This window comes from Pyrgilauda ruficollis, unplaced genomic scaffold, assembly GCF_017590135.1.
Source record: "Pyrgilauda ruficollis isolate IOZ18807 unplaced genomic scaffold, ASM1759013v1 scaffold90, whole genome shotgun sequence".
In the NCBI taxonomy this organism is placed as follows: domain Eukaryota; kingdom Metazoa; phylum Chordata; class Aves; order Passeriformes; family Passeridae; genus Pyrgilauda; species Pyrgilauda ruficollis.
In genome coordinates, this window is record NW_024531044.1 from 380,250 (window position 1) to 402,397 (window position 22,148).

At 39.6% G+C, this 22,148-nt stretch overlaps 1 protein-coding gene across 1 annotated transcript in view; it reads right to left on the reverse strand.

The window, feature by feature from the left end:
- VSNL1 (visinin like 1) overlaps window positions 1-22,148 on the reverse strand; it is an 85,541-nt gene that overhangs the window by 37,726 nt on the left and 25,667 nt on the right. The window contains exon 2 of the mRNA XM_041489174.1: window positions 8,337-8,503. Coding sequence (XP_041345108.1) covers window positions 8,337-8,498 — 162 coding nt within the window. The 5' untranslated portion in view covers window positions 8,499-8,503. The remainder of the gene's footprint in view (window positions 1-8,336; window positions 8,504-22,148) is intronic.

The following is a 22,148-nucleotide window of genomic DNA, read 5'->3' on the forward strand; positions in this document are numbered from 1 at the left end:
ATGAAGGAAGGTAGGAAGCAGAAGTTTCAGGATGACAAAAGTCTGAAACACTTGACTTTTGCAACAGATTGTGTAGAGGTTGTGAACCACTGATCAGTCTTGATAGCAGCTGTGAGGACTATGTAACAATGGTAAAATAAGCATTGCTACAGCAACTAGTAGATCTGAACATGATAACAACTATGAGATGTGATGCTGACAGTTCACTGGGTTTTTTTCTTTGAGCTCTTTAGTTCTTAGGGTTAGCAATGGCTTTCTCCATCCAAGCTGCAGTGCTCCTTTATTACCCTTCAGGTAACCTTATTAATGAATTCAGTGTTTTGCTTCAGAAATAATCACAGTATCCCAAATTCATTGTTTTGATTTCTCAGAGGAATAAAACATAGATCAAAAGGTGAGCTGCAAAGGAAGAAGGTCTCTTATAAAAATGCATGACAGTTTTGGGAACTGGTGAACTTCCTTCAAAATAAAAGATGAAGTGAAAGTAATTTGCATGTTATTGTTGGAAAATTTACCCAGTCTGCATTCTTTTATCAGGCTATGCTGGAAACTGGGGCATGCATGTAAATGGTGATATTTTTAAGCATTCCAGGCTGGATCATCTTGTCCTGTCTGGATGTACTCTCTTCAATGCATTGGGAGTCAGTTTTAAATGCCTCCAAGAACCACATATAGCCACAGAATTACAGATATTTTCAATACTTGCTAATAATCAGAAGTTTGGACTAAATATTTGCATTCCCACACATCTGCTGACTCTGTAAGCCCTGAAGAGGCCTTTGGACAGTTGGACTGCTTTCTGGATTCATGTGACCGTGATTCCTGCCTCTTCCAGACAGTGTCAGCATATGTTACTGATTTATTCAAGCATTAGGAAGATTCATTCCACTGGCCTGGATACTCCACAAGCTACTGTTCAGAGCAATTACGATTTAGCTGTTTAGATTTCATCTCTTAAAATTGTCTGACTTCCTCATTTCCCAGATTTAGAGTCTCCAGAGGAGATTGTCTAGAGGATATGAGCCATTATATGCTCTGCAACAGAAACAAAAAAAAAAAAAAAAATTTTTAGCCTTTAAAATTAGCCACTAGCCATAATACTGCAAGGAGAAAAGGACTCTCCTTCTTTGCCTATGAAACTTTTTTACCAGCTTTAGGACTCCTACTTTCACCCCTTCCCTCCCAGATTTAGGTTTTAAACCATTGCTGCCGTTAAATGACAGCTGCCAGTGTGCACATCTTCACATGTGCTGAGAGGAGCTCTGCACACTGTGGATCCAGCCTGTAGGACTGGACACTAATGGTTAATGGAGCCTGCAGCAGACTTCACAGCCCTCGGGTCTCACAAAGATAAACAATTTTAGGAGCTCAGTACAGTCCTAAGCGCTTAAGTAAGGATCAGGAATGAAAATTCCCATTAGCTTCACTGAGATTAGTGTTTCAATCTAAACTGAGTCCATTCCACATTGTTAAAGGCTCTTAGTATCCAGTGTTGTGATTTACAGCCATATTTTCAGAACTGTTTGCTACCCAGCATGCTGGTCCTCTTCTGGAAATTACTGTTTTCAATTTGCTTTGCAGCTTAAATGAGAATCCGTGGTTTTTTACTGTGGGTTGGTTTTTTTTTTGGTTTTTTTTTTTTTTTCAATATGGTTGCTGATCTTTAAAGCTCTGTTTACTAAAGACAGATTTTAAAATCTGTTCCACAAAATGATATTAAGCCCAGACATTATTTTTCCTGGGATAAGCACAGAGACAGAAATGCAGCAGAAAGGCACGTTACCAGTATCTTCCCCTTCCCTGAATTGCTCAAAGTCAGCTTCAAAGTTAACACTGCCTTCGGGGTTTGTTTGATTTTGGTTTTATAAGTAAGGAGCATTCTGGCCCTTTGTTTTAAAATTCATGGAGCACAATCTCAGCTTCTCTTTGAAATATATAATAAGCCTTTTATGTGGTTTAGAAGTAGACCTGCATTTTGGCACAGGACCTGCCTATTCATGTCTATAAGGAGAAGAAAAAGAATAATGGCAAAAGCAGTTTTGTATGGAAAACACCCAGGCAGCAAGACCATCCCTTTTTTTTTTAGCCAAGTCCTGTTTGAAAAGCAGTTGCAATCACTTTTGGTTTTAAAGTTATCAGAACCCAGTTTTGGAGCACGAAGAAGATTGCTCATCCTGAAAAGCTCTCCCCAGTGATAGTGCTGGGCCACAAGCCCAGATGCTTTTCAGCACGATCCCATTTAGATTCTGCTATATTAATTTTCTTTTCACAGCAACCACACTTTTCATAGAACCTCTAGTGAAAAAGAGAATTTTTTTCTAATGATTTACAGTAATTGTCTCAAATGTGCAGGTTTGTATTAAGTGCTTAAGGAATGCATTAAGAATCTCTACCTCATCACCTGTTTTATAACCCCCCACATGCAAAGCTTGTACTGAGGCAAATAATGTTACTGTCATTCCTTTTCAGACTTTATCTGCCCATCTAGATATGCACTCCTCCTTCTAGAGCCATATTGTGATGTCCCCAAACCAGTGCTATTTGTTGCTCTATTTGTTTGCATCAAAAATTTCTAAAATAACAGCATTAGTTTTTTATTCCATATCAGTTTGAAAAATTCAATAAAACAGCAGTAATATTAATACGTCTAAAGAGGTTTTTTGAGTAATCTTTATAAATAAATACATATGATGTTTTCTGTGTTGCAGTTAGATTTAGGTAATTCATGCAAGCCAATATCCTGTCATACTGTCCAGGAATACTGCTGGCACACCAAATGTGATCTTCTGGAAGGTAGCAACAAGGCTAAAATCATTTGTGAGTTGGGTAGATAAATCAATATTTTTTAATCTACATTATTTCAAGACATGCTGCAGTTCTACAGCAACATAGGATTGATATAATATGCTAAATATATCAATGATACTTAGCGTAATATACTTAATATTGGTATAATATACCTTAAAAGTATTCCTGTTATAGGGAGAGCGTACGTGGCCAAAGCACTCTCATAAAACCAGCACAGCTCTACCAGTTAAGAGATGATCCCAGGAAACATCAATTTCTGCCAGTACAATTGCATCTATGTTTGGGACATCTGTAAACACAGCTGTGCCATTCTGGAATCCTACTTTTTTACAGCCACTGAAAGCCTGAAATCCAGCTCTAACCTGATATTTTGAGGAGCTCTGTGCCATCTTTAGAAAGATGCTAGTCTGTCTTGAAAGAGGCTGCAAATATGCACACTTAAATTACAATAGATTTTTGAGATTCTTTTGTTCTACACGTATTAAAATGAAGGACTAAAAATCAATTCCCTTCAAGGCCGGAAATGTGAGATAGAAGCCAAAAATATGACAAACCATTTGATTCCAATTAATGAAATAGCATTATTTTTTTTTTTCCCCTTTCATTTAAAAGTTATCTATAAAACTCCAAAACATATCTAAATAATATAGGGGCAATAAATTCACAAAGTAAGTTACTTTATTAATGTTAACATTATATTATGATCATTCCTTACTCTACTCTTCCAGCTAAAGGACCATTGGTGCTTGTTTCTATTAGAGCAGAGATATGCTTCTCGTGTTCAGTGACCCATTTCCAAGGAGTATCACAATATAGAAGCCTATTTTCCACTTAATAAACATGCATAATTCCTGTGAATATTAGCAGTGATTATGCACACTTACACACTCTAGGGCATATTCATCTAAACCCAGTGAATTCAAAAGATCTGAAAGAAAATGTATTTGGCCCTTTAGACTGCAAGAAACCCTGAAGAACGATAGGAACACTCAAGAGTTTTTTATTGGTATCTTTTATTTTAATGACAGTTTTGTGTATTAATTCCTTAGCTCTCTGCCTGCAATGATAATGAAGTTTTATGCAAGATAAAAGAATTAAGGACTTTTTAGGAGAGAAAAAGGAAAATTAAGACAGCTAGTAAGGATTAAGCTTAACAGTTAGGGTTTTCTCTTTGAAGAAGGTAATTTTAGGTTTCAGCTTGTCTGATGCTATTTCCTACAGAAAAAGAGGTTAATTGGGATATTGCCAGCAGCCCAGAAGGTCACATCTCATCACAGGTAGATAAATGAGAGGGCAAGCAGTGCAGATTCAAACAGAGACACGATAATTCACAGAATGGATAAAGTTGGAAGACATCACAGCAAATCACCTGGTCCAACCTCTCTGCTCAAGCAGGGTTATCCCAGAGCACATGGCACAGAACTGCACCCAGAGGGTTCTGGAATATCTCTAGTGAGGGAGACTCCCCAGCCTCTCTGGACAACCTGTTCCAGTGTGTGGTCACTGCACAGCAAGGAATTTCTTCCTCATATTTGCGAGAAACTTCCTGTGCATCACTTTCTGCCTCTTGACCTACTGCTGGGTACCACGGAGCAGAGCCTCTTCATTCTCTTGACACCTTCCCCTCAGATACTGATAAACATTGATGAGATCCCCTCTCAGTTATTTCTTCTTGAACAGGCCCAGCTCCCTCAGCCATTTTTTCATGGCAGAATGCTCCAGTCCCTTCATCATCTTTGTCACCCTCTGCTGGACCTGCTTGAGGAGCTCCATCTCTCTCTTGCCCTGAGAAGCCCAGAAATGGATGCAGCTCTCCAGATGCATCTCACCAGGGTTGAGCAGAGGGGCAGGATGACCTCCCTCGACCTGCTGGCAGTGCTCTTCCTCTAATTGATTTTGTTTTCTACATCTTAAGGAGTACATAAACCACTGTGATAAAGGTAAGGCAATTACATTATTTTTGTCACTTAAGAGAGAAAGCAAAAGGACGCCAGTCAGTTGATTTTGCCTTTTCTACTGTTCTAGATAGTTCTCTGCAGCAGGAAGATGTAACTCCCATACCCTGGAGACACTTAGAATTTAGCACCAGCTCCTGTCCTGAGCAATGCCTTGTGGTTTTGCATGTCTCTTTACAAAACATTGGCTTGAGTTTTAGCTTCCTCAGAATGCTATCCACAGATTTCTCCCCCTCCCATGCTCTGTGCAGACTGTCAGGACAGCTAACTCAGTGTTTCAGTATTTAGGACTCTGTGGCTCTAGGCTTGCAGTATATAACCAACTCTTCAATAAACTATTACAAAAACTGCAGAAGCATTCACTTCATGCAGCATCATGGAGGGAAACCTGAGCCCTAACAGTTTGCCACAGATTTTTTATCCCAAGCAGAATCTATCTACCCAAAAATGGACAAGTATTTTCAATGAACCTACTATACTGCAGAAAATGTTAAATATGCAACAATATGAAGTATATTTCTGCCTATTAGCTGCTTGTTTAAAAGAGGTATTCTTGGCTAAATATTCTTATAGACACTTGCATTAAAAGTGCTGCAAATAATTTTTCTGTAGAGTCCATTGGTGAAACTGCTATTTATTTTAAGCACTGGATGATTTGTATTCATAATGGAAACTTCAATAGCAAATGTTCCCAAACCAAACTAGAGTAATTCCCCCTTTAGTCAATACAGTCTTCATCTACATCAGTAAACAGTACAGTACAATTGATGCAAATATGTAGAGTTGGAAGGGTTCATGTTGGGATTTGACATCCACACCACACCTGTTCTGGACGTTCCCTTTCAGACCAACTTAAGCTTATTAGCAGCAATTAGATACAGTAACACATTAGGTGTGATCCCAGGACACACCTAGTTATGTTTCATAAAAAAACCAAAACCAGTTTCTATGCCCTAAGATTGTGCATCCTACTCTGTAATTCTGATGGAAGACAAGTGCAAATTACCAGGAAATTCACTTCAAAGTATTGCTAATATAAAATGTTTTGTCTGTTTAAGCTGAGGATATTTTCTATTCTGTATTAGTAAAAAATAAAGGAGTTTCCTTTGCACCTAAGTTAGATGGCCAACACCTTTCTATCAACACACATGAAAATGCACCCCACAGCTCTCACAAACACAGAAACAATGTCACCTTAAGTTAACGTGAATTGGAAATGGAGGAAAGTCTTGTATTTCTTTTCAAAATATATTGATCTGTGGAAACCCTCCTCAATAAAATCCAGTTCAGACAAACAGATAAATGTCATCCCTCCCAACTAGAAGTTTATGCAGAAGAATTACAAATCAATACATGCTTCATGTATTTTCGCCCTGAATATATTTTAAGTGAAGTGAGATGCTATAAATGTAATGATAATGATTCGGGTCTCCTGCTGGTGGTTCCTCCTGGAAAGATCAAATGTCACATCTGGGGGTTTATCTGCAGCCAGAGGCTGGGGTAGACAGAATGTCCTTCACAGAAGAAATTGCCACCATGGCCAACACTCAGACTATGAGCTCCTCAGAGACATTATTTTACAAGTATTTCTGTGACACAGAGAGAAGTAAAGCTCTGGATTTACTACAGCTAATCATATTTCTCCTTGCAAGATTAGTATTTTGCCCTGAATAGACATTAAATATAGGATGACAATAAACTGGAATAAATATATGGCAGTGCCATTACATAGCAAAAATCAAACCCCACAACTACCAAAGCAAGGCAGAGAATCACATTTCATGTCCATGTCTAAAGATACATGAGGTCATAAAACTAAAAGCTGGATATTGCAGCTTAGCAAGATTACAAAGCTGTCTTCAAATTTCAGGAGTAAAATACTGCTTGTGCTCTTCATGTTATTTTTTTTGCACTACCATCTCTGCAAACATGAGATTGAATTTACTCCCTGATGCATCTTCACAAGTAAAGTATCTTGCAAAATATCTATGAATGCTTCAAACACCTGTCTGAAGGAAGGAAGTCCTGGGAATTCTGAGTTATTTCCAGATGTTTTTCCTCACAGCATACAAAATCATAAAAAAACCCCAAACAACCATCCCACCAAAACAACAACAACAACAAAAACCCAAACCCACAACAATAACAAAGCAAAAAAAAAAGCCCCTGAACAAACAAACAAACAACAACAACAACAAAAAGAAAAACAAAACAAAACAAATCTCCAGAAAACACCTTTACTGCGATTTTCCAAAAAGAAAAAAAATTATTTCTGAAGAGCTGACCAACTTTATTAAGAATTTTTTAAGGACTATTTACTTTGCCCAGCAACAAGTATGAGAAACTACTGGATGTCTGCTCTTGTTGGATGTGCAGTGAATACTGTTTGAAATGGAGCTTATAAATTATCAGTTAATAACAAGTACAACACCTGAGGCTGTACAGATTCTTTCATCTGTAAATATAATTAATTACAAACTCATTTGTTTCTTAAGAATAGGATTGTGAGGCAACATCTTCTTCAGCCATGAATATTAAAATATGAAGACAGAAGCTTATTTGTGTAAGCTGAATTAGAAGTTTATGCTAGAACCATTGATTAGAAAGGAAAAGGGTCTAGGTAATACTTTGCAGAGTGATCTGGTTCAATGCTGAAGAAATTTAGGAAAGAACTGCAGTGTGCATTTGAGGAAAACAAGAGTCCCACTTGTCTGCAAAAATTGCCAGTGTGCTCAGTAGTAACTACTTACATTTAAAAGGTTGCTTTATTTTTATTCAGCCTCACATTGTATTTATGAGCTGTTCTGATCCTATGGTTCATCACTGCCATTCAATATTTGTCCTAATTAACATTACTTTGAAGTGTCTGACCTTTAGGTTGACACTCAATTCTGAATTAAGATATAATTATCTTTGTAACATGAATACACTTTTTATGCTTCCCCCATGTTCTTCTCGTTACAGAATAAATACATAATAAATGTAAGGGAAAGACTGCATTGAACATGACAAAGTAATGAAAAATAAGAAGAAAATAAACAGATCATCCTGCTTTTCCTTCCCAATAAAACGAGGAAAAAAAGTTACAGCAGGGAAAAAATAAAGGCAATACCTAAAATTTATGGGAGAAATCCTTTGTGCACAGTGCATAATTTATCTGCAGGTCATACTGTCATGAAACTTCACCACTTTTATATAAATATGTCCAGAAATCACATGGTATATATTGAACAGGACCATGGCCATCCTTTAAAGGTGAATGACATCACCTTTAAAATTTGAAATTCACGTCATGAATTTCAGAGCACAGAGAATGTATTATAATTCTTGTGAATAAATCACAGCTTTTTTCCTAAACTTTTGGCTCTTGTCACTATAGTTACACAAATCACTGGGTGTGAAGAGGGTAACACTTCCCACTCATTGCCTCACCTTCACCATTGCTTCTCCAAGCAAAGTTATTCCTCAGTCTAAATGACCAACAGCTCTGGACCATTTGCTTTACATTGCTTCATAACTTTTTCTACAGTCAAATAACTTACTTTTAAGTTAACAACTCAGTAAATAACTTACTTTTACGTAGAGCTGCTGAAACTCCTCAAGGTTCAGTCTACCACTTGGACAGTCCTTTAGAAACCCTTTGTACCACTGTTTTAGCTCGTGTTCATTGAACTCCGTGCTCTTCACCAGATCCTCCATCACCTCAGGGGCCAGCTTACTATTTTGTTTCCCCATTTTGCCTTAGGAAGAAATAAATGAATACAATTAGCCAAATGTGAACATTTTAAACTGGAAATAGCCACATAACTTGAACAATTGTTTTGTATTCACTGCTGCTTTCAGTCAAACGCAACTCACAGATTTGCTAGTGAACATGAACCTAAGTTGTGCTTAATTATTGGAGGCTGAAAATAGTGAAAAAGGCAACATTCTTCCTTCATGTGGGAATTAAAGGCCTGGAGACAGACTACACCCATTTGCCTTAAAATTAGGCAATTTACAGCTTTTCTTTACAGTAAGATTGAAAAAGATTACTTTTTTTTTCTTTGAAAGTAACAAAAAAAAAATTCACAGATTCAGGGATGTCCACAGAATTCCTCTTTATTTTTGTCTTGAAAATATCTTCTGATATGACAGCCACGTTAGCAGCTACTCCTCACATGTCCAAGGCTGTGGACAGACAGACTTGTAACATACAGCATTAGGTATTCCACTGGGAGGAAGCAATGCAAGGGTCCACAAACTTGGTCTCAAAAAATGATGACACCAAACTGGAAAAAACAAATTTAATTCTTATGCATTTGTACATATACATGCATAATACACATATGTACAAACAGATGTCTATTTATATATTTAATACATAATTGATAAACATTAGATGGTTTATATTTCATCACTGTTTACATTTCATTGTCATTAACTCTGAAAATATTCACTGCATGTTATATACATTTTGTATATATTTAAAATATTAAACAGAAATACAAAATTTGCATGTGTGTATAGATAAATACAGTCATTTCAGTACTACTCATGTTGGCCCTTTGAGATACTTTCAGGTGCTTTGACATTTGACCAAAGGTGTCCTTTGAGAGAACTTTAGAGAAAACCTCATCTTTAACATTTTCCCATTTCACTACAGTTTTTATCATGACATATATCTTTCAGTTACTTTTTAATCAGATGACAGACAGCACTTAACTTGTCCTGTAGAGAACTGCAAAGCAATGAATAATTTCTTTCCAGAGCCCAGATTTGCATTTCCATTTTTATCTCCAGTTTAGCATCTGTGTCTAATGACTGCACCACATTGAATGCATGGATTTCTAGTCCATATCACCACCCATTCCCAATTTTAATCTATTGCTTTTGGCATCTTCCCCTATTTCAAAGCAGAAGTTTCTTTCTCCTCAGAAGGACATACATTGTTCTGTTCCAACAAATCAATATATTTATATAATTTTCTTTATGGGAACATTCCTTGAGCAGGTGCAAAGTTAATAATTCCTCTGTGTGTGGTGAACATATCCCCTGGTGCCACAGTGCCAGCAGCACCAGGTCTGTTCCTGAAAGACCTCATGGTCCCTCTCCCTTCTGGCCATGGTCCTCCCTGGTCTAAACTCACTCCATGCTCTAAACTTACTTTGAGGCTCTGCCAAGCTCTTCTTCACACATTTTGGTAAACTTAGCACAAATATGTGAGAGTTCAATCTTCCAGTTAACTGCCACAGGTGAAACTGTACATGCAGATGTCCAGAAATCAGCTATTTTGACTAAATGATGGGTTTGCAATTTATGGTATTTAGAGCAACTGCCCCAGCCTTATCTCTGAAGTTCCCACCTCCTCATGTATGACCATGACCCAGTTTGGCACATTCTGAATTTAATTCCCATGGAGACTAAAGCATACTAATGCAGTTATTTCTCTAGCTCCCACTCAGATAGGTTTCACAAGAAACAGTGACTTTTTAAAATTTGTTTTATTCTTTATGGGGCATGTTTACTTCCTCTTTTTTGTTTACACTCTGTTACCTTTTGAAGTCATAAGGTGCTTTGCTTAGGTTCCAGAAAACCCCTAAACATACTCAGCAGTTATAGCAACTATATTAGGTAGATTCAAAAAGCATTTTTTTTCTCTCTTAAATTAACCAGTCTCTTCACCTGGATTCATATCCCCATAAGTATTTAACTCAACAATACTCATGGATGAAAAAAGCATCCTCAATGGGAAAAAATCAGGTGCTCTTGACTGACCACTTTTCTGTTATAGCAGCTTTTTTATCTTCATGTTAGCTTTACAGCCCTTGGACCTGGCACCACTGAGAGCTGGAACAGAACAGATGTGGTGAATCTGAGCCACATCTGCCAAAGTTTCCTATGCTGTTTTCAGTGATGAGAACATAACCCCCTGTACAACACCTACAGAGCATGGAGTGGGCCTGCACGTGTGTAAGAATACACGAATACAGACACACGTATCCACACATAACCTATCCTCAGAGTCAGAGAAACAAGCCACCAGCTTTGTGGCTCTGTGATCCAGGTCCCTAATTTTGGGCAGCTGCCTGTCTGTCACAGGTTGTCCAGTAAGTGCCAAACACCTTTCAGCCATTTCTGATGTACCTCACCACAGAACATCTCATAGTAAAGGAAACCACAGCTGACATTTTAATAAACACTCTCAGAAACTTTTTTTCCACAGAACCAAACCAGTATTTGAAAAAGGTATAATTGGTGATTTTTGGGTTCTGTACTTTATTTGCTGCTCCAGCACAGCACTGTGAATAATCTGCTGGGCTCTATTTGGGACAAAGTAAGCAAACTGACCAAGCTGGTCACAATGCTTTCCTGGAATTAGAAGCACTCATTCTTTCTTCATGTCTTAAAGAGCTTTTCTTAGAGAAATTGAATTACAATCTGCAAGAAAGCTCAAGAGTCTCATATAATTATCAAATATAAACTCAGACTTCTGGCTCTGGGAGATCCATCTTATTTGGGAATAAAACTCAAATACATAGATTATCTAGTTAATCATATCCTAACATCTTCTAGAGCTTCATTGAATCTCTTATTATTATTGAAAAAGTACAATCAGCCATTAGCAATGAGTATGCTACTGCCAACACATTAAATTTTCTAAAATTAAAACTATTTTTAATTAACTTACAATCACAGTTTCCCAAACAAGCTTTTTCCTTGTGAAAATCTACAAATATGCCTTAGGAAAAGACAGGAGAGAACAGCTGCACAGTCACTAAGATTTCAAGAGAAGGAAAGATCACTCTGCAAGCATTTTTTTGTTGAGTAAATTTTATAGTTTTCAACTATAAATTTGTTTCTAAGTGCCATGTTTCCAACCATGCAATATGACAATCCAAGCACTGCTATCATACTTGGTTGTGTTTTCTGGCAAAAAATCACAAAAGAAAAAAAAAAAAAAAGGCTTCATGTGGGGGAGAGATTCCTGATAACCAAGGAACCAGGTACGTGGGTGCCACATTATAGGTACCACATCAAGTCTGTACCCACTGAGATTGCTCTGGCAGGAGAATGCTTATTAACACTAGTAAGGACAACACAATCCAAATTAGAGATCAAGAATAACACTAAAACTCTACTGTTGTGCTACAAGTAGCAAGAGCAATGAAGGTCAAGTTTAAAAACATATCACTTTTCTGAAACACTTGAAAAGGCAGTCAGCCATCCAGAGAAAATTGCTTTTCAGAAACACTTGGTAGGCTACTCCAGTATTTCATTAAGTAACACCTTAATTGCTGTTGTTACAGGCCCATAGAAAAGTCAGATTTTAAAGATGGAATTTTATTAAACAGCCAGTCCCCGACCTGAGGCAGTGCAGGCTGTGCCAGCAGCAGGTGGGGCAGCATGGGGATGGATCTGCCTGCTCTTTGCCTTGCTGCACCTCAGGAGACCCACACCAGAGAGCTCCTGCAGCTTTGAGGCCTGGTGTTGTTTGCCTGATGTATTTCCTGCAATGCTATCATGTCCCACACGTGCTTGTGTTGTTTCAAAAGCTCTCCACTCAATCACCATCCAGACCTCCTGGCCAATGGCAAGGCTTTTTCCCTAGAATATTTCACAGCAGGTCAGGCACAGGTTTATCAAGTCTGCCTCTCCCACTTGGCTTGCCAGCAGTAAACTCTCAGTGTGAGCACAGTTTCACAAAACAAAATTTAAACTACACACCTAAGAAATAAAAAAATTAATTTGAATAGCAAAGCATGACTTACAGAATCTTGTTTGCTTTTTAATGGTCTCAAAAGACCCCCCCAACTGCTGCTTACACAGCTCCATTCCCAGTCTTCTTTCCCCCGCTCTCATTCCCCTTCGGCCTCCTTGGCATGTGCTCAGTGTTCAAAGGGACCAAGAGCAAACAACTTGAACTCTCTCTGTTCCTAAGGAAGAGTAACTGAGTGCTGCCAAAGATCTCCGATTTGTGCTGAAAAAGGACCCAAATTCCACTGAGAAGACAGCACCAACAATGTTCAACAATGTCCCTGTAACCCAGCTCCTGTGCTGTTTTGCTTGCTTTCCTCAGACATAGTTACATAAACCCACTCTCTTTCCGAATTGCTTTAGGAAAAGTGTTGCCAGCAGTGTGAGGGAGGTGATTCCTCCCCTCTGCCCAGCACTGGTGAGACAGCTCTCACCATTCCCCAGGCTGCTGTGTCCAGTGCTGGGTTCCTATACTGGGCAGACATGGACTTACTGGAGTCCAGCAAAGGGCCACAAAGGCGATGAGCACTGGTTATAGGAAGTCTGAGAGGGCTGGGGCTGTTCAGCCTGCAGGAGAGACGGCTCAGGGGGTTTTATCAGTGTGGGTCTAGATACCCAATGAGGGGAACAAAGACAGCAGAGCCAGCCTCGTCTCAAAGGTGTCCAGTGAGACAAGAGGCAATGGGCACAAATTCAAATTCAGCAAATTCTCTCTTGATGTAAGAGAACATTTCTTTACTGAGCAGGTGATCCAACACTGAAACAGATTACCCAGAAAGGTTGTGGAGTCTCCATCCTTGAAGATATTTAAAACCAAACTGGACACAACTCTGAGCACTCATCTATAGTTGACTAGGCTTGAGCAGGGGCTTAGACTTGAGCATCTTTGAGCACCCTCCAATCTTGGTGATTCCGTTATTCTGTGAAACACAGGGAATGTGTTTCACACATAAATGGTCAGTCACACCACCTATTTTTGATATCCACTGCCTAATTTCACTAAATTCCCACATGGGTAGCCAAGAGAAAAAGTGCTCTTCCAAGGCAACCTTTGGAGAAGAGGTACTGGTGACTCAAGCCATCTTCCTCTCCCCACTGAGAGTGGGGAGTGCAGAAAGATTCACCTCATAACCCTGGGCAAAAGCACCAAAGTGACTGAGGCTACCCCAACTTATTCCCCTGTACTCTGCCTGCTTTGACACATGCCCATGCTCACACACTCACTTTCCCAGTAATTTGCAGGAGTTAGGTAGCTGGTAGTCAACCAATTCCTCTGCAGCCTCGTGAGGTCTGTGCATTAAATGAATTCCCTTGTATGGTGCATGTTTTTCTTGCTCTTCCCTGGCTTTGGGAAGTGGGAATGAGTCGTGTGGACTATGCCAGAGGCAAATGACAACACTCACTTTGCCAGCTCAGCTGTGCTGGCAGGCACTCATTAGGCTGGAAGGAAAACTGTGGTTCATCCCCACCCCTCTGCCCACTCCCAGCCCACGAGCTCCCACAGGAACGTGCTGACTCCTGGGCATGACATGTGAGATCCAGGCACTGAGCAAGCTAGAGTGGTGGGTGTCTTTGCAGTCTTTCACCCAATGCAAATCTATAAACAGCACATCAGTGTATAGACTCCAATATACACATAGGGGTAACAAACCCCCAAACAATCAATGCTGGGGAAAGCAGAAACCTATGTCTATAATCTACAATAGCAGAATAATTTTCACATGATTTTTAAGCAGACTGTTTATCAAATTTCCAGCCTTGTGCTGATAATTCCTAACAACTCCCAGCATTGTTCCTTTCTGTTCAGGTTGTGTCAGATACTGCTTTTTCTCTACTAATGCCAGCATGAAGGATAGATAGAAAAGGTTATCAAGACACACAGATGTCTCATTCCTTCAAATGCATTTGTTATTTCACAGAAGAAGAAAACTGGAGCTAAAATCTGTCTTTCACACACAAAACAAACAACTGCCTCATACCCAAAGCCCCATGGGAATAAGTATTCAAGGAACTATATGTTTGGAAAATAAGAGAAATTTTGCCATCCCCATGGAGAGAGATTCTTTACTAGGAGCTGTAATGACATGACAAAGGACATTGGTTTTCAGTTGAAAGAAGGTAGATTTACCCTGGATATAAGGAAGACATATTTTACAGAAAGTGGTGTCCCATTTTCAGGGATGAGACATCCACAACTTCTCTGAACAGCAACTTGTTCAGAGAAGTTGTGGATGTCCCATCCCTGAAAGTGTTCAAAGCCACGTTGGACTGGCAACCTGTTCTAAGGAAGGTTCCTTGCACATGGCATGGGGGCTGGAGCTAGATGATCTTTAAGTTCCTTCCATCCCAAATTGCTGCACATGGCACAGGGGCTGGAACTAGATGATCTTTAAGTTCCCTTCCATCCCAAATTGTTATACAATTATATTTTCCCTAAGCAATTAATGAAGCACCTCTTCACATCAGTTGTTGACACAATTTCTAAGTCAGCTTGCATGTAACAGGGATGATGCTGAGCCCTTTCCTATACCTTGCATAGTTGAACCACTCATAAGAAAGCCCTTTTTTCTCCCAATACATACAAAAGATGAAGGTATTTTAAAGGAGGTTCTGGCACTGTGGCATGATACCAACTCTGAAGATTCTGACATAAGTCCTACACTATGATTAAACCTTCTGAAAAAGTGGTCAGTCAGCTTAGAAGGGACTTTCTCCTTTCACTGTCTCTCCTGGACGTGGCCTTTACTTCATGATGTCACGGCATCTGCACTTCTCCAAACTCCCACAGAAAAAGAACTGCCTCACTCAGCTCAGTCCCATCTTCCTACTCTTTTCTCAGAACCCCTGGATCCAAACACAGAGCAGCTCCACACCTGCACTTCGCCCACGAGAAAGAAGAGCTGCAACAACCTGTAGGAGTGGAAGATGAAAGCAATCCAGCTCCAGATGTTTGCTGTGAGGACAGAAAAGGCAGGAAAGGAGCAGCATGCCAGACACTGGCAGAGGTACCTGGGCAGAAGGTGCCCAACACAGTGACGCCAAACGGGGCTGGGCAGACAGAAAAGGCAGGAAAGGAGCAGCATGCCAGACACTGGCAGAGGTACCTGGGCAGTGACGCCAAACGGGGCTGGGCGATGCCAAGCACAGTGGCCCCGCTCTAGCTGAGCCTGCTAAGTGTTGCTGAGCACTACACAGTCTTCAGAAGTCCCTGCCAACCTCCACAATTTTAAGATTCAAGAACTCCAGACATCCTTTTAATAGTTGTAGTGGGAGAAAACTGATTATCAGGTATAGGTAGATATATATATTTTCATATTGTTATATTGGCCGTAGTGACCTCAAGACCATGTTTTTCCCTTTACCCAGAAATGACCCTGAACCAACAGTTCCCTCCTTCATACAAAACTTAGGGCTCTATTTTAAGTTTTTAACCTGCCATGACCCAAATATAAGAACTGACATGTATGTGTGTATGAGGAATAACTTCTTTATTGTGCAGGTGGTCAAGCACTGCAACAGATTGCCCAGAGGTTGTGGAGTTTCCCTCAGTGGAGATCTGGACACAATCCTGTGCCATGAGTTTTGGGATGACCCAGCTTGAGCAGGACCAGATGATCCACTGCAGTCCCTTCCAACCTGACCCACTCTGTGATTCTGTGTTTGTGTAACACCACACGGAAATTAGAAGCAGTCATGATTTACTGCTGATAACATAAACCTCAAACTATGGATGAAAAACAGGCTAGGTTCCAATTTATGTGGCACAACAGCAAAACTGGAATAAATCCAATGATTTCAGATTACTTTACTGGCTTTACCAAATATCAGATTCAGGCCTGTAAGCTCTCTCTGTAAAAGAAATGGGGGAAAATAGAGCGTAATGGCATTAAGGAATGCAATTATCCAACCAAATTGAATAATAAATGCAGAAAAGAGGTCTAAGCAAAAGAAGAGAGATATATTTTTAAATTTTATTTGAAATGAGATGGATGTTCAATTAGATTCAAGCAATAAAGCATTTGAAAGGGTAAAACCTGTACAGGGGGATGCTCTAACATAACAATGACTGATATGTAGGGCTTTTTTCTCTAGGTGACTAGAAAGCTAACACTGAACTTATTTCATTAAAAGTCTGTATTTGTTTTCTGTTAATTCTGGAATAAAGCAAAAGGGTGTTCTCTACATTTTCAACATGAGAATCAAGGGCCATTCCAGACCCACAAGCAGCTCCACAGTTGATGCAGCCCTGTGAGCCACAGTAGGGCTCTGTTCAAAGCCTGATGCTGAAGGCAGAACATTGGGTAGAAACAAACCTGCAGACACATGGTCTGAATGACATGGCAGGGTCTCATTTCTGCCCCTTTTCTCATTTGGATTGGGAAATTGCTTGCAAAAAGCCATAGCTGGCTTTCCTCCTTTACAAGTGGACAGAGATGACAGGACAAAGTGTAATTTACTTGCATTGTCCAACGAGACACAAGTGCTCAGAAGAGTTTCCAGGCTCTGCCAGTTAGTTTTAACCTTGGAAAGACAGGGAGAAAATCCTTCTTTGGCTTGTTCTTTCTCTCAGGCTCTTTCAGACCATATGGAGGAGTGTCCACCTTTCTGGAGAAAGCTTAGGCTCTGAATGCTCAGTTGTCTTTAGGAAAATTTTTGCTTCCCCATCACCTCCGTTATTTGGCTTTGATACATCGTAACTCAAAAACTTGTTTGTTTCTGGTTTATTTTCTTCCAAGTCCCCCTTTTTCCAATATTTCAATAAAATTTAGTGATTTATATGTTCTACAGACTTTGGTGATTAATTTCTGACAAGAACAATCAGCTTGTCAATGCTGAGTGTCAGACACATACATGAGTAAATCTGTTGCCATAGTTTCATTTTGCTATTGGTCCAGTGTCTGTAGACAGTGGTGATAGTAACAACAAGGAGGTGTGTTTTAAGGAGGAAGACTGATTTTTCAACAATGGAATGAGTATTTTCTTCACTGGACTGTTGTCCAGTAAATTCTGTCCTTGCAAATAATAATCTTAAAATACCTGCAGAACTTTTACCTTCCTCTAATAATTCATATGATGAACAGCATTGCAATCACCTAATTATCCACAATGCTCCAACGTCAGACCTTTGCTGTGACAAATTTGTTTTGTACCTTATATGAAATATAAGAGTTTTTGATTGCTTTCTCTGAGGTTTTATTCTAGAATACAGTTTCCAATAGTCTTTCCCTCATGAGATGAGAAATCTGTAACCTCCTGGACATTATTACTTCAAAGTGGCCACAGGAGAAAATTACACAGCAGCATTACATGAAGGTCACTTTCTGAGCCTTGCATTTCAAGAGTGTTTTATGCAATTTTAGATATGTCAGAGATCTGTCCAATATTCAGTACTGAACCCTTTTTGGGATGGTTGCTGTAAACATCTCCTTTTTGGGGGAAGATTGACAGGGCATGCCTGAACATTATAGCTTCCCTGAGCATGTTCCAGTGTTCTGGAACGAGTCTACATTTGTGTAGACTGTAAACAAAGTTTTGGTATGCCAAAATGTATCAACATTTCCTCTGCCTGAAACACAGATTTTTTTGTCAATTTGTAGAGACTAGTGTCAATTCTAGCATCAATTAAAATGCTGCTTTTCTTTGAGATAAAGATTATTGAAGGTTCACGCTTGGGGATAAGGTTTTTCAGACTTTAGCCACTGCCTTGACTTCATTTGCATATATGCACAAATTTTTTTTCTTAGTTTTCATTTGTTTGTAAATAAATATTCATCTGTCACAATGCTATTAAAAAAATAAAATAATGCTATTAAAAAAGTTAACGTGCGCTTTCTCAAATTACCGGATGTTTTATTTTCTATCAGTTTGTTTTATTGTTAATTTGAAATGTCATTTTACTCTTCTGTTTGATATATGCAAAGCCAAATTCCCTAAGCTGATATGCTTACCAAGAAGTAACTTTTACTGTTCACCTTCCAGCCTCATTTTAATTGGAGTTTGACTCTATCAGGTGCCTTTTTAGGACTGCACCTTTGACTCATAAGTCATTGTCTTTACTTAATAGTACATGCTTCAGTCTTCACTTATATCCATATTCCTCATCACAATAACTGCCCTGCCTTCTGCAAAGGTGGATTAATCAAATCTTTGCTGTTTAAAAAGTCAGTTGTCTTTGGTCCCTCTGCAGTCAATGGAGAGGGACAGAAATTTCAGTGATTCACCCCGTGCAGGGAGAGACGTCTGGAAGAGGCAGGATGAATACATGCGTGTGTATTTTAAGATGGAATGAATCAGCAAGCGCCTCTTTTTTTCTGCCACTTGTAGAGGCAGCCCTCTAAACCTTCTTGGATCTGAAACTGGATTTCTAAATGCTTCAAGTGACGCAAGAAAAATCCCACCTTGCTCATTGGCAGTGGATAACCAAATGCTGTTCCTGATCTCACTAGGAAAAACATACATATGCCAAAGTCGATTGTTATTCCTATGCATCACAACACTTATTCAGGTGTGATTAATGTCATTACAAGTGCAACATGCTGGTGTACCAAACGCAATCCTTCCCACAATGCTATTTACGTCCATCATAGCAGTGGAAAAACTCTCTTCCGCTTTTCCAGGCCCCCACAAACCAAAATAGTTTTAAATAGCTGAACTGCAGAGATCAAATTGTTCAGGATTGTTTCATTATGCCCTTGTCATTTCCTGCTTCTTCCTCAATACAGTTATTAACCAAGTAAAGTCCTGGCCTCTAAGAAAAATATTTTTAATCATTATTAAATACAATATTATTTTGCAACAAATTTCACTCTGACCATCTAAATGCTATATTAATTTCTCCAACTCATCTCTAATGTCCACCTCGCTCTTTATCCAACAGTCTCTTTAACAGCCAAGTCCAGTGGTGTAAGGCCCTGTCTCACTGCTCTGGATTCTCAGGGAGAAGCAGGTTATGGTGAGCACTGTGTGAGACTGGCCCTCCTCCAGTCTGCTGGGAATAACAGCAGCCAAGATCAGTGCTCAGACTGTTTCTCTCTGATCCCAATTCACACAGTAGTGACAGGGTCTCTTTTTCATCTAGTTCATTCTCCTGTGTCCTGTGATGACAACTGTGATTCGCAAAGGGTGGGGTTAAACTGAGCAGTGATATCAGCACATGGTCTGTAAATAGTGCTGTGATAACTGAAATAAATATAAGCTAACACATACAGACACATTTTAGATCTTCATTTCCATTCAATTTCTGCATGAAAAGGAGCATCCCAGACCGTGGTGTTAGCTGGCTTTTGCACACCCGTGACTGCTGTGCATGATCTGATTTCAACAGATCATTTTGACCTATGGGCTAAACACTACACTTCTAAAAACCACATGGCTGTGTTACAGCTGATGATAACAGGAGTGGTTAGCAGGAAAGCAGATTACAGCTTTTTATTCTACTAAAAACCTTTCAAATTCAAAATAAAGTGTTTGTATCATTGTGGCTGGTGATCCATTGATGCAACACTCCCCCCAAATTCATTACAAATGAATCGCCAGAACTATCCCTTGTGACTGCTTCAGACGGAGCCTGATTAAATGCAGAGGAAATATATTACTGAGAAGATGAATCATAATTTTGCAGAATGAAATCAATGGCTTTACACCTTTGAGTTGGACACAGGGTTGATCAAAAATGTTACTCATACAAATGAGTGAACAAATGAATCACATACACAGGGTGGACAGGAAAAAGGTATCTAAAATCCAATCAGAAGTAGCCTTGACTATCACAGAAAGCCAGAAGAAAAATTGAAAATGTTTTCTCTAAGGTAGAACTTTCAAATAAAAATTCTTTCTTTGCACTGCTATGAAATGCATGGTTTTTTCATCATTTTCGATATTGTGGTTTGGAATAAATGTAAAAATTTTACTTAGAGTGGTGGGATGGCTCATTTGAAAGAGCATTTTAGTTCCTTCAATGTCACTCTAAGCTGACAGGCTGTTAACAAGGATGAGATGTCCTAACAAGTACCCACTTAAGCCACTCCAACTGCAGAGACACAGGGTGTCCATGTGGATATCTCAGACACCTTAGGTGCTTTTAGGTGGCACTAGACACCTCCACTTAAGCAGATGGACCAGCCAAATGAGATCTTGCCCTCCAGACTTAGACACCTAACTTAGAATCATAGAATCTTTAGCTTGGAAGAAGTGTCTAAGATCAATTCCAACCTTTACCCCAGCACCCTGTGTTCACCACTAAACCATAACCCCAAGTGACACATCCGCGTGCCTCTAGAACACTTACAGGAATGGCGACACCACTATTCCCTGGGCAGCCTTTCCCAATGTCTGACCACCCTTTGAGTTAAGAAATTTTTCTTCATAGCCTATCTAAACTTCTCCTAATGCAACTTGAGGCCATTTCCTCTCACCCTGTCACTTGTTACCTGGGCAAAGAGACCGACCCCCACCACCAGCTTGAACCCAGCAGCTAAATGCTGCAGTGCCCTGTTTCTATAGCAGAGAAACCTTGCTCACTGAAATTGATTCACCAAGATTATATCTAATGGTTCTCCCTCTGGAGTTTATGAAAAATGTTTGCCTTGCCTTAATCCCCATTTATGCTATGCAGGCAGCATCTGAAAGCTGGGAGGGAAATAAAGTGTTTCTGATGTTGCTTAACACACTGATGCTGCTGTGCAATGCTGTGCTAGACATCAAGCTGTGAGCCTTCCTGCCCTCTCCAGCAAGCACACACCCAACCAGCAAAGAGGGCATGTGCAGCCAGCTGCTGTGTCAGCAGTGCCCAAAGCAGAGCTGCCAACTCACCTGCTCTTTGTGCCTGCCGCATCCAACCACAGAACCATGGAATCGTTCAGGCTGGAAAAGATCTTTAGGAACATCGAATCCAGCCATTAACCCAGCACCACCAAGTCCCCTCTGCTATTTCACAGAATATTGCACAAGAGGTCCAAATCACTGTTGATCTCATTTTTCAACCTTGACTACTATCCCTATTGGAGCAAAAAGGTAAAGCTGGGAATGTGTGAAACTCAACTAGTCCCACCAGGATTGAATTTAGAAGTATTCACTGACAACTGTGTTTCCTCCTCTAGGACATTCCCTTTCCAGAGCTGCCAATCCAATTTCTGTCATAAAGCAAAAAAATTGATTCAAATTTTAATATGGCTTCAATACAGACTGAGAACATGAGTTCTTTAGTGCAGACTGACTCTATTACAATAGCAAACCCAGCATCAAAAAGCAATAATGTGTTTCCTCATTAATTAACACATGCTAGTAACGCTTTGAAATCACTCATAGATAATATAGATGAGCCACACATGAAATCACTCAGATAACATAGATGAGCTTCTTCCTGGAAAAATGTAAGTATTTTTTACAGATGACAGAGCTACTAGCAAGGTTATATATTGAGAGGGAAAAAAGAATGCACTCTGACATTAATATTGATAGAAAATGCAAAATGAGCAAAAAGGACAAAGCAAAAGGAATGCTGGCTGTCTCAGAGGAGACTCTATGTCCCCAGTACAGGAACCTCATTATTATTTAATGACCTTAATGGCAAGCCCCTGAGCCTCGTGTATGTCCTTCATAACTAAAGACTAATTACAAATACAACCCAGTAAATCTCAGCCATGAAGC